Genomic DNA, 12178 nt, shown 5'->3' on the forward strand with positions numbered 1-12178 from the left:
TGAATTTTTCTTACTAAACTATGCAACACTTTTTATCCTGAAAAAAGTGTTTGCACTTCCCCCGCCTGTCACCCTCCCCTACCTCTCTGTCCCTAATTACCTCTCCTTGCAGCTGTCCTCAGAGAGCAACATGTCGAGAAGGTCATGTAAAGTATCACAGTAATGCCATGTTGTATACTAATATATTTATTGAAGTCCCGTTTTTGTCAAATACCCAACCCCCATCAACAAGTCAAACACATTCAATAATTCCACACGCTCATTATTCATAAGCAATCTTGGTCCTTATTTATAAGCATACTGAATAATAATAAAATATTTTGAGAATGTATTTAGATGCTCACCAATATAAAATGGGATCACTTCACTGAAAATGCCCTCCATTGTGTTGCCAACAGTGTTTTCACTGTCTTCCTCAGAAATATTCATTCAGACAAGATATTGATTGGAAGTCCTCCAAAGGAAGTCCTCTATTTGTACGTATTGAAAATGCTCCAGTTTCATTACACAGGTGAAAAAATGCTAACAAATTATATACCATTGGAAACGTAATGTCATTAGCAAAAATGCTTTTTAGTCAGTTCAATAACAAGCCCGTACTCGGTTCTTTGATAAGCTGAAGTTATACTGAATTTTCTTTCACATGGATGGGGGATACAGGAGAATTAGTAGAAGCAATTAACTGTTAATCCCAATTAACTGTTAATCCCTTACTAAAAATTCAGGACCGAAATCAGTCTCCAGGTTCCTGCTGCTGGACATGCCTGGGTATGCCTCCTGGTGGTCTAAAGCTCTCCTAAAGAGCCACAAAAAGGCAGTAATGCTGATGACAGACCTGGGTCAAATGCGCAATCGTTTTGGATTCAAATACTTTTCTGTGCTCGATTAATCTTGCCTGATGCAATTGAGCCAACTGGACCAGAAGGCGGGCATGGCACTTTTTGGGAGTATTTCATAGGTTCCAGTACACCAGGCAAGCCCAGCATCCCACGTAAATGAATGATAGGAGTGACATAAATACAAAGAAAGCAGACTGTGTATTACCCTGCTGAAAAACAGTGTTCACACACAGGTGCACATGTATGTGTGTATGGCCACTTTGATGTGAACACTCACACAGCCATCGCTGGAGACAGGTCACCAGTTGTGTGTGCGTGGGGCATGTTAGCCGTTTAAATGCGCGTTGGGTGTCCTGCTGAGGGACACTTCAACACACCCAGGGCAGGAGATCGAACCAGCAACCTTCCGACTTCCAGGTGACCAACTCTTACCTTTTGAGCTAATGTTGCTGGGCAACACCAGGAGCATGTGCACTCTCTTCTCTTCACTGACCTGGCACCCAGGGACTGTTTACCCCCTACAGTTACCCCCTACAGTTAAGAGTGGCCACCAGCATCACCTGAGAAAGGTGGCCACCTCCACCCTAAACGTAAGATACGACTTTAAAGCCAAGCTTTTTATTACCATTATTCACCAATTAGGAAACCGCAGATTCAGGAAAGTTTTTATTTATGATTATTGTAGATGTTGCTTCCTAAAATAAATGCATGACATTGAACAATAGCTTATGCTGCAGAATAAATAAAAAAACTCACAAAAAGCACCAACATTAGTCACTGTAGTGGTGCAAACAAGGTTTATAGACCCAATAAACCAAAGTATAAACATCACTTTTATTTATTCCACAATTATCTACCAAATTCTTCATTTGTATCACTCTCTCCTGCCAAACATCTAATAATCTGTAATTCATTCACATTTTATTCAGACACAACATAAAGATGATTGCCTAATACATCCACTTGGAAACGAGCTTATTGGAAATGAAAACCCAGGTATGTTTTTCTCATTGTGTGAGACGGCCTCCATCTGGTCCTCTTGTCCTCCAGTGAAATCAAACGGTTCCTTAAATCCCCAGGACGTTCCGTAGCACGTTCCGTAGCACGTTCCGTAGCACATTCCGTAGCACATTCCGTAGGATCCTTAAAGGGCTTGTTCCAGCCGTACACACCCACGGTGTGTTTTTAAAGGGGCCCCTTAACACACTCAGACACAGGAGAACTGGAGAACCCAAACAAACCCAAACCCCACCCGCATGCGCAGGGACTCTGTGGTGACAAACATTTGTGCAGTTAACAAATAACAAAACACACAACTGACTGAATTACAAAAAAAGCATGAAAAAGCATCAACAGCACCTATAGGTCTCAGTTTCAAATCACTTCACGAGACACTGATAAAAACATTTATAAGTTCAACAAAGAGCAGAAGCAGATTCATAAGTAAAAAAATATATATCATGTGAATACAATAGCAGCAAGTATTTAAAATTTAAGGCTTTAGGTATGGTCATTTTGTTTCTGATCTATGTTTAGTGTTAGGCTCATGCTAATGTAGAAAGGAAACCTCTGTCCTTGCAAAAAACAGGCAACAATAGCAGGGGGGAAATAACCAGTTACTTCATCTCAAAGTGAACTATAATCAAACATGGCCTGATTTTTTCCATATTTTTTCCATTTTGTTCAAAAGTGCAAAAGGTTAGAGGGTTAAGAATGGACTGTGTGGTCAGTTTTTCTCTAATGGGGTGTGGGGGTGGGGGGTGGTTTGTGAAATTCATGGGAAAAGCAACAGGGCTGTTCTTCTCCCCCATTTAAAAAGTTGCTGGAAGAATCGGCAGGTCTCTTTCCTTCCTGCCTTGTGGGTATTTTAATGGAAAAAGCTTCCTTTGTCTTGTCAACCCAAAGGATGGATTCCACAGGAGAAAAAACCAAGGGTGTGTGTGTGTGTGTGTGTGTGTGTGCGTGTGAGGTACTGGACTGTGCAGTTTCCTTGCTTCCTGGCTTTCTGGATGCTATTTCAGCTCACTGCCACGCCAGCCGAACACGCTCTCCCCTCTCTGGATCCCCCGCCCCTCCCCTGGTGGCATGGTCACCGTAGGTTGAGCACCAGCGTGATCAGGAGGATGACTCCAATTAGCAAGACGAAGGGCAGCCAGGTCTTCAGGAACGCCCCGAAACTGGGGAAGGGAGGGGGAGAGGAAGAGAAAAGGAGAAAAGGGCAGAAAGTGCAGGGATGGAGTGGAGAGAGGGAGAGCAAGAGAGAGATCTCAAGTCAGTGGTAGTGCTTGTAGACCGCAGTGCCGGAAGGTATTTGCTCCAACCAGGCACCAGACCACCTCAATTTGGTAATTATTTTACTACCTTACTAGAAAACATTTCGGGTGTCAAGTGTCTCAATGGCCATTTCAAACCCTCTCCCACAAAACGGGCACATTAATAAGTACTCTCTCCCTGTCTCTTACAATGATGATGTGGTGGGATAATGTGTCTGCAGGTTTACTATTAATCTGGTCGTTATGATTAAAGCTGGGTGTTCGTCACAGAAAATAGTGGCTGAAGTTACATAGCAGTGATGGCAAAGTTGTTGAAAACCACAGAAAACAGGGGGGGGGGGGAACTGATGAAATCCCAGCCTAAGAACATATGCAACTGTAGCAACAGTAAGAAGTGATTGAAGTTTTAAAAAATCACTGGGCAGTAACCACTGATAGAAGAAATAGCCTACAAGTAAAATATTAATAGGCTTCTGCATTTAATTGAGGAAAGAAACAGAATGTTTCAGAAACAGCTGTTTTGCCTTTAATTTAACAGAATGTTGTTAGTAACAGAGCATGCTCAATTGAATCCGTGATCTCCGTGACAAACACCCAGCCTTAATTATGTTCATTGTGGTATCACGCGGCAGACAAGGGAGTACGTTAAAGCCCCCTGGTGGCTGGGTGTGGTAACGGCGAACTTTTTTGCACTTTATTTCGTTCACACTCCTTCACTGTGGAACTTGTGCGCGACAATACGTCGCAGCACTGTTGCAAATAATTACGTTTTGTTTTGATCGTGTTGGATGTTTAGCTGTTGACGATCATCTTGTTAGTCACACAGATCTGACATTGGATAAGAGTGTGTGCTGTGTGAAAGACTCACCTGACATATTTGCCGTGAACGAGGGAGCGCAAACCGACGCTGACCATGTTCCAGGAGGAGCGGTTATCATAGCGCATCAGGTTCAGCGCCATGGCAACATGTGAGTGACAGTTGTCGCAGCATAAATTGTGCTGAAGGACAAACAAGAAAAATGTGTCTCACATACACACACACACACACACACCTCTTTGAAACACCATCATTAAGGAGCAGTTGTAATAAGGACAAGCTGGAATCAAAATGAACTTTTTCCTCAATTTAGTTAATTCTTCATAAACATACATGTCTTAATGTATATATTGCAAAATAATTTGCAAATACTTTTGCATTTCCATCCACTTCCTGGACATGATTTTATGAGAGATTGGATGCCATTGTGTACCAGCGGGTGTGTCTGGAGATCAAATGACTTTCAATTATCCCTTCCTCTCCGATCAATATCCTTTTCCCACAGCGGTGCGATATCATATCGCGGAAGCTAGTGCGGCTCTAACTTCAGGTCATCTTTAAAGGATAAAACACACCTGTGTGGTCTAAGCAGACACTCCCCATCTCTGTGATTCTCTTCAATTTTCACACACACACATTCACCTCCCTCTGTACCTCTCTCCTCCCCATCTCTCCCTCTGTACCTCTCTCCTCCCCTCTCCCTCTGTACCTCTCCCATGTCTCCCTCTGTACCTCTCTCCTCCCCATCTCTCCCTCTGTACCTCTCTCCTCCCCTCTCTCCCTCTGTACCTCTCTCCTCCCCATCTCTCCCTCTGTACCTCTCCCCTCTCTCCTCCCCATCTCCTCCTATTCACCCCACAGTTTCATTACCCCTCCACTGCTCTGTCTTTACTATTCTCTGATTTTGATTCAGAGGAAAAACGCTGTTTGACATGGAAACGTCAGTCTCCCCTGTCCACTAGACAGAGCGTGTTTCTCTGAGCTGAGTGTGCCCCAGCGTCTGTACCTCGGGCTGGTCCCTGTGCAGTGGTCTGGGTGAGGGCTCTATGTAATGATATAACCCACCATTCTGTGTTTGTACTCCTCGGAGGCGTCGAGCACGGCCAGGTCCCAGGCATCTGAGCGGCTGGCGGACACCTTGCCCACGTCCAGCTTCCAGTACCTGCGTCAGCAAACGTTACGGCAACGTTACAGCAACGTTACGGCAACGTTACGGCAGCGTTACAGCAACATTACGGCAGTGTTACAGCAACATTACGGCAGCGTTACATCAACGTCACGGCAGTGTTACGGCAACGTTACGGCAGGGTTATGGCAGCGTTACAGCAACGTTACGGCAGTGTTGCAGCAACGTTCCAGCAACATTATGGCAGTGTTGCAGCAATGTTACAGCAACATTACGGCAGTGTTACGGCAATGTTACAGCAACATTACGGCAGGGTTACGGCAACATGACAGCAACATTACGGCAGTGTTGCAGCAATGTTACAGCAACATTACTGCAGGGTTACAGCAACATTATGATTAAAAGAGTGAAAATCTGTAGCCTACACATGTTTTGACCCTATGTCAGGGATTCTGCTAGATTCAAGGTGTATAATAGGTCTCATTGAGTCAAGAACAAAGTGCAAACTTTTTGACAAGACCTGGCTCACATCTTGAACTTTGATCTAGAAGTTCACCCCTTAGAAAATTAGAGTAGAGTATGTCCATGCGTTTCCTTTGATTTTACATTAAAAACAAGATGGCTATTGTACTCCATACCTTATAATTTATTTTATGATTGTTTCTTAAGGCCAATTTTGAGACATTTTCTGCGATTTTAAGATTTTTGAGCACCCCAAAGAAGCCAGATCTCAAATGCCCATATCTCGGGAACTGTTGGCCGAAATGAAAAAAATGTTTTTGCTATTTGATCAGATATTCTTGACTCAGGTCTACAATATACCTAAAATCTAGAAAACACCCTGACATAGTCGAAACGTGTGTCCAGATTTTCGCTCTTATAAGAGAGTGCTTCATCAACTTACTTTGTGGGTCTCCCAAAGGCCATGTTATCCTCCTGCAAACAGAAACAACCACAGTGAGAAGAGAGAGAGAGAGCTACCTAAAGTCTCACCATGCCTGCGTGTGTGTGTGTGTATGTGTGTGTGTGCATGTGTGTGAGTGCATGTGCATTTGTGTGTGCGTGTGTGCATTTGAGTGTGTGTGTGTGCATGTGAGTGTGTGTTTCCGTGTGTGTGTGCCGTGTGCATGTTTGTGTGTATGTGTGCATGTGTGTGTGTGCATGTGTGTGTGTGCGTGTGCATGCGAGTGTGTGCGTGTGTGTGAATGACAGCGTTGGCCTGGCGATCTCTGCCACCCTTGACAGGCACACGAGCATAAACACCCACCAGGTGGAGAGTGCAAGTCCCCTCTTTCCGCGGCCAAACGAGATCGGCCATTTGCAAATCACCCATTTAAAATACGCAGCGGGCGTAAAAGGCCCTTTTATCTCGCCCGGCTGAGAGGCACCAGCTGCAGCAGGCTTGTCCATGCCTGTCCTGTCCTCTGACATGCAGTCAAACACACAGTCAGGCCGATCACATAACCTGCACTCCAGCTCCCATAATTAACCAATGGAGATGCAAGTCACGGGTGAGAGGGGGGTGAGGCCTGGTGCCACCTTTTCTTTAGCCCTCCACTGTAGGGCATGATTGACACGGGGCTTCTGGCACTCGCCACCTCAAGTCAAACTATACGCCCTTATCACGTTTCCAGAATTTTCCGGGGGCCGTTCCACTCGTTGTTTCGGAGATGCCGGGCTCAGCTCTGAACACAGCTGGCCTGAGAGAACAGGATTAAGGATAGGGGGGGTTCAAGAAAAGTCCGCAGTCATTGCCCCCCTCCTCCTCCTCCTCCTTCCAGTTTCCATCGGGAGGAGGCAACCCAACACCAGCAGAGCACAAAACAGCGCTGCCTCCACGGTGTTGAGAAACTCACTCGTATAGATTTTGTCTGTGGGACAGCAGCGTGTGTTCGGGGCCTGTGTCGGCGACTTGGTTGAATGTTATCGAACGGCGCATCGATCCCGCGGCTTAAATGTCCCAGACCGATATTCCAAAAGAAGGCGTGTGCCCTCATGCACCACTCCACTGCGACAGAAAAGGTTTGACCCCCACCCCCTCCAAGCTGCGAACGGAGCAAACTCCTAGCAAAGGGTCCTGCAAATGATTCTTTTCAATACAAAAAGGGTTTATGTTATGTTATTCATGAAAATATTGTATTAATACGTTATATTTCAAAAGGTTTAATTTAATAAAAGGATCACAATAAAGAACCGAACTGAAACACCGCGAGTGATCGCCACTTGCAGGCATTCTTTAGTTAGACAGATAAATTATATTTTTATATAGCCCTTTCTATAGTGATGAGAGGGAACTCAACCACCACCAACGTGTAGCACCCACCCGGGTGATGCAACGGCAGCCATTTTGCGGCAGAATGCACACCACACATCAGCTGTTACATAAGTTGGAGAGGAAGAGAACACTTATTTTGGCAATTAAATCAGGCGATGATTAGGTGGCAGGATGAAAGAGCCGGGTTTGGAATTTCGCCAGGACACCGGCGAACCCCCTAATTAAAATGCCATGGAATCTTTTAATAAGCACAGTGAGTCAGGGCCTCGGTTTCACGTCTCATCCGAAACACAGCGTGTCCTGCAGCACTGTGTCCCCATCACTGCGCTGGGGCGCTGGGATTTATTTGACCAGAGGGAAGATCATCAAGAAAAGCATGAACAAAGTTTTTTTTTCTTTTTTTACCAAATTTACTTCAAAACGGATGAAATTGTTCAGTTAGATAAGGGCTCTTTCCAGGATGTCGGATGTGGTAGTGAATAGGCAAGCTGAGGAACGCCAAGACCACAGATCTGTAGCCAAGATACACAGGCAGTAGAGGCCACAAGCTGTGTTTTGGATGGGTTTGTGTAACAGATCCACTTCCTGTAGGCCGGTGGCGTGGCGCAGACTCACAGAGACGAAGTACGGCCCGGCGAAGTCTCGGATCACGCCGGCAGATGTGCAGATTCCCATGTGTCCCACAAACGGCAGTAGCCAGCTGATGGCAAAAAAAAGAGAGGGAGAGGGAGAGGAAGAAAGAGGGAAGACAGAGGGAGAAAGACAATTGAAGAAATGGCCTCAGCTGAGTCACTCGTTTCATCCCTCTCTAAAGGCTGAACTCACAGGCTTTAATCTCTGATTGCAATGGCATCCCCAAACCACATTATTGCCGTGCAATTATCTCAGAGGGACACATCAGGCAACTTCCTTTAATTTGCTTTAAAGTTGTTAAATATAATCTTACGATGGGCGACATGGCTCAGGCAGTAAGCGCAGTCGTCTGGCAGTCGGAGGGGTGCAGGTTCGATCCCCCGCCCGGGCTGTGTCGAAGTGTCCCTGAGCAAGACACCTAATCCGTAAATGCTCCTGATGAGCTGGTCGGCGCCTTGCATGGCAGCCAATCGCCGTTGGTGTGTGAGTGTGTGTATGAATGGGTGAATGAGAAGCATCAATTGTACAGCACTTTGGATAATGGCGCTATATAAATGCCAACCATTTACAATCTTTTTTTAAATGATAGGATGTTCAAATACAACTGTGTTCTCTGAGGTGTTGCCACACAGGATGTTGACCATTCAAGTGCGAGAATTTGCGACACTTTAAAGTATTGCATTTGACCCAATCATGTTCTCCTTTTCTCTGCTCTTTAAAGAAGACCCCTCAACTTCGGTGTGTAGTCCTTCCGCCGCCCAGTGTCTTTTCAGTGCACGGTCAAGCGAGGCGACGGCTGCGCGCTTTGCTTCCCATATGCCGTCGCCCCCCTTATTCATTATTCAACAGAACCCAATAGCATCACCCGTGCGGTTACTTTCTCCCACCAGCTATCCCATCAAAGCTCGACGTGAACACTTCAATTTGGCTATGTCCTTTATTCACAGCTATTTCTGCATGCATTGAAATAGCTGACTAAGCTATCAACTTCGTTGATTAGGCCGACACAGTGTGGAGCCATAATAGACTGCCGTTCTATTGATGTTAGATAATAATGCATGAAGCACGGCCGATTGGATAGCACGAAAACAAGCAGTGGAGCTGAACAGAGAGCACAGCTACTCACGACAGCACAGGGATGGGGGTCCAAACGATGCAGTAAGGATATCGGCTTACGCCCGGGTCTATTCCATCAGTGCCCCCTTGGCGATTCTTCATTGTATCAAACTCGCTCACATGCGCCATCACTTCTCAACTTTTTTCCAGTTCCGCCACTTCCCCGATACCTTCTCCTGAGCCAGCTCGCTTCCGGGTTCGAATAAATACCACGTGATCATAATTTCGCCCGCATGAATGTCAACAAAAGATAACGGGGGTTAATTTAAGAATTTGCGAACACTGTTAATTTAATACGAATATTCATCAGTCATGCTTCATTTAAAATTAATTTTCGGTTCTCTCCAATGAATGGCTCTAAATAAATAGAGGTGTTTGGATAGAGGCATCAACATTTACCAAACCCCTACATCCGTTAATCAGGGACTGGATTGGCGTGGCGCCTCCCTGTTTGGCCTAACAAGTGCATACTAGACAACGTGAAGGAGCAATTTGATTGACATGAACAAAATGCTTGAAAAGTGTGCATAAATAGCACACACATTACTTACACCCTGAAACGTGCTTCTAATGCTCTGTCTAGATCTGCTAAATGAAAGAAACAAATAGTTTTGCCAAAGCAATGTGGTCAAAGCAATACACTGTCAAATTAATAAGATACGCAATATGATATGTTTTTCCAGGCAAGTAGCCCTTGTGCCTCAGGTCACTGTTTTCTGCAGGTCTACCAAATGAGTGTGCCTCTGGACTGGGGGCCTGGATTAGATTTCGCTCAGCGTCAGCACAACACCATTTTCTCCTGCCCGCTGGGCATGATTTGCCAGCTGCTGGGCTGCTGCAGCCCCTCTCCATCTCTGACACACGGGGCCAGATGTCTGCCGCTGTCTTCCTGCGGCTCTGGATGGATTACCTCTGAAGACGTGTCCTTCACTGAGGGGCATGACTGCGTTACTGCCGTTTAACGAGCTACTCAAGTCACAAGTTATTAAACGCTGTAAAAAGGCAAACCGCTGATGGTATTCGGCAGCAGCTAGATAACGTTTCCCATGATCCTTCACTGGAGTTCCAGTAGTGCAGGGACGCGTGCTAGAGCTAGCGCTGGCTGTCCACATGCTGTCCACAGGACGAGGCGTTTTTGGAGGAAGACTGAACGAAGCTGGCTTGATACACAGCTGGAAAATGAGCAGGAACAGCCTTCGCTCTGAGTCCTCTCAAACTGTGACAGGTACTGGCCGTGGTGTGCATTCGTTTGACAAAAACAAAAGTCAACAGTCGTTCTGAAGACAGGGGACGTCATCAGGAAAATATCAATTTGGTATTTAGTCAAAGCAGGCAGCCCAATTAGGCTCTAGGAGAGCACTATAAGACAGGAGTTTTTAAAGCCTTTGTTATACCTCCTCACATATCCACTAAGTGGTATCCTTTCCAAAATGTTTGGTGTTTTATTTGTATGCAATATTTGTGTGTCTTTGATAAATGAGGTATGGCACAAAGAAACCTCTTTGCATTTACTGCTAAAATACCTAGCCAGTTTGACACTGGAGACACCTTCCTCACTCCCCAAAGACAGAAAAGGTGGTAAGCATGACGTTGAGGGAGATCTGAGTGTGCTGGGACGCTTAGACATTGACATCCCCACTCTCCAGATAGAAAAATGATTGATGTTTACTTTAGTTTGCACTTACTTATCCAAGTATAAAGTATTTGGTTTGAAATGTTCAGATCTTATTGCTTCCTCGGATCTTTCATTCCAGTTCAAATATTGACTATCCATACAAAGAAAAATGATCCTGAGTCCTTTTAACCTTTAAATGACAGGAAGGAAGCTGTTGTTTTCCAGAGTGGGATGCAATTACCCGTGAGTCTCTCTCCCATAATCCTCTCTGGTCTAATCTGAACATTCTCAGGGGAGCCTCCATACCCTCCCTAAACCTCGAAATAGCAGATCAGCAATAACCTTCAAACCCACACCATTCCTGCAGTGTGACATTTCTAAACGCTAATTCTACCAGTCGCTCGATCGCCTGAGCCGTATGCGGCTGAATTGGCCCTCGTATGTGCGAAATGTGAAATACCATCTACAATCTGCTTTTCACCTGTACGGCCACCCACCCACCTGTGCTGCTCTTCAAACAAATTGGGTCCCAGAGTTGCTGTTTCGGAGACGAACAGCAACTATAATGAGCAAAACAATGGTGTCCTCGGAAGTTTTGTCAGAGTGCGTGGGCGGTGTACTTCAGAATAATGGAAAATCTACCACGGTGGTGAGATTAGGAGACAGTTCTTTGAAAGCCTCAGGGACAGGGGGGCTTGTTCCTATCTTTGGCGCGAGAAGCGTATGTGCGAGCGAGGGGCTAGCAGAGCAGCAAACGGCTGATATCCGCGATACTGAGCGCCAGATGGAGAGGAAATTAGATCAATTTTTTTTTTTTTTACTGAACCAGGGTTGTTCTGCGTGAGGCAGGCTGAGGATGATATCAACACACTGCTGCTGTTGTTTAAATGGGTGTCGCTGTAGTGATCGGAGATCCAATCGTTGTGGACACCACCAAAACCGATGGGAATATCGCATATAAAGCAGACTCACTCATTTAAAAGCAATCGAAATGTTTAGAAGTGTGCAGGACAGTCGGTTGATTTGTTCAGATCAAGCAGAGATTGACAGCCACCCACCAAACTGCAATCCTGCTTAGTGTAATTTTTTTTAAATGAATACTACATTTGCCAAAAGATCTTAAATTCTAAATAATTTCTAAGGTTGACATATTGTATTACTCACTTCAGTTAAAAATCAGTTAAATAATATAATGTGATCAAATGGGCTGTTTAATTTTCTTTCTTCTTTTGCATACATTCTTTTTGAACAAAAGCAATTTCTGGTGATGTGCATGAAATTAATTTCACATGGTTGTAGATCAACGAAAGATGTATCAGTAAAAATAAATTAATGTTCAGACTGACTCAATACGTTTTTGAGCTCTTTGTCACAAAATCAAACTTCTGACTACTGTTTAAAACCAAGGATGATTCGAAGACTGTACTTATTGTCCAAACCATTCCTTTGAGACAGAAGTGATGGGAATGGATAGTGTGCCCCCT

General features: G+C 45.0%; 1 protein-coding gene across 1 annotated transcript; it reads right to left on the bottom strand.

Moving 5' to 3' along the window:
* Positions 1–1492: 1492 nt before the first annotated feature.
* Positions 1493–9269, bottom strand: LOC133138011 (transmembrane protein 222-like). The gene is made up of 6 exons (XM_061256469.1): positions 9090–9269; positions 7946–8030; positions 5960–5991; positions 4995–5091; positions 3981–4111; positions 1493–3016 (listed from the first exon to the last, which is right to left on the bottom strand). Exons 1-6 carry the CDS (start codon positions 9206–9208, stop codon positions 2929–2931), a joined length of 552 nt encoding a protein of 183 aa, XP_061112453.1. The 5' UTR covers positions 9209–9269; the 3' UTR covers positions 1493–2928.
* Positions 9270–12178: the final 2909 nt, after the last annotated feature.

This window comes from Conger conger, chromosome 9, assembly GCF_963514075.1.
Source record: "Conger conger chromosome 9, fConCon1.1, whole genome shotgun sequence".
In the NCBI taxonomy this organism is placed as follows: domain Eukaryota; kingdom Metazoa; phylum Chordata; class Actinopteri; order Anguilliformes; family Congridae; genus Conger; species Conger conger.

Excerpts from the sequence above, each read along its gene's own strand:
- LOC133138011 (XM_061256469.1), bottom strand. The coding sequence starts at position 9,208 with ATGGCGCATGTGAGCGAGTTTGATACAATGAAGAATCGCCAAGGGGGC. Across the intron at positions 8,031-9,089 it reads ACCCCCATCCCTGTGCTGTC|CTGGCTACTGCCGTTTGTGG; the intron begins GTGAGTAGCTGT and ends TTTTGCCATCAG. Across the intron at positions 5,092-5,959 it reads GCCTTTGGGAGACCCACAAA|GTACTGGAAGCTGGACGTGG; the intron begins GTAAGTTGATGA and ends TTGCTGACGCAG.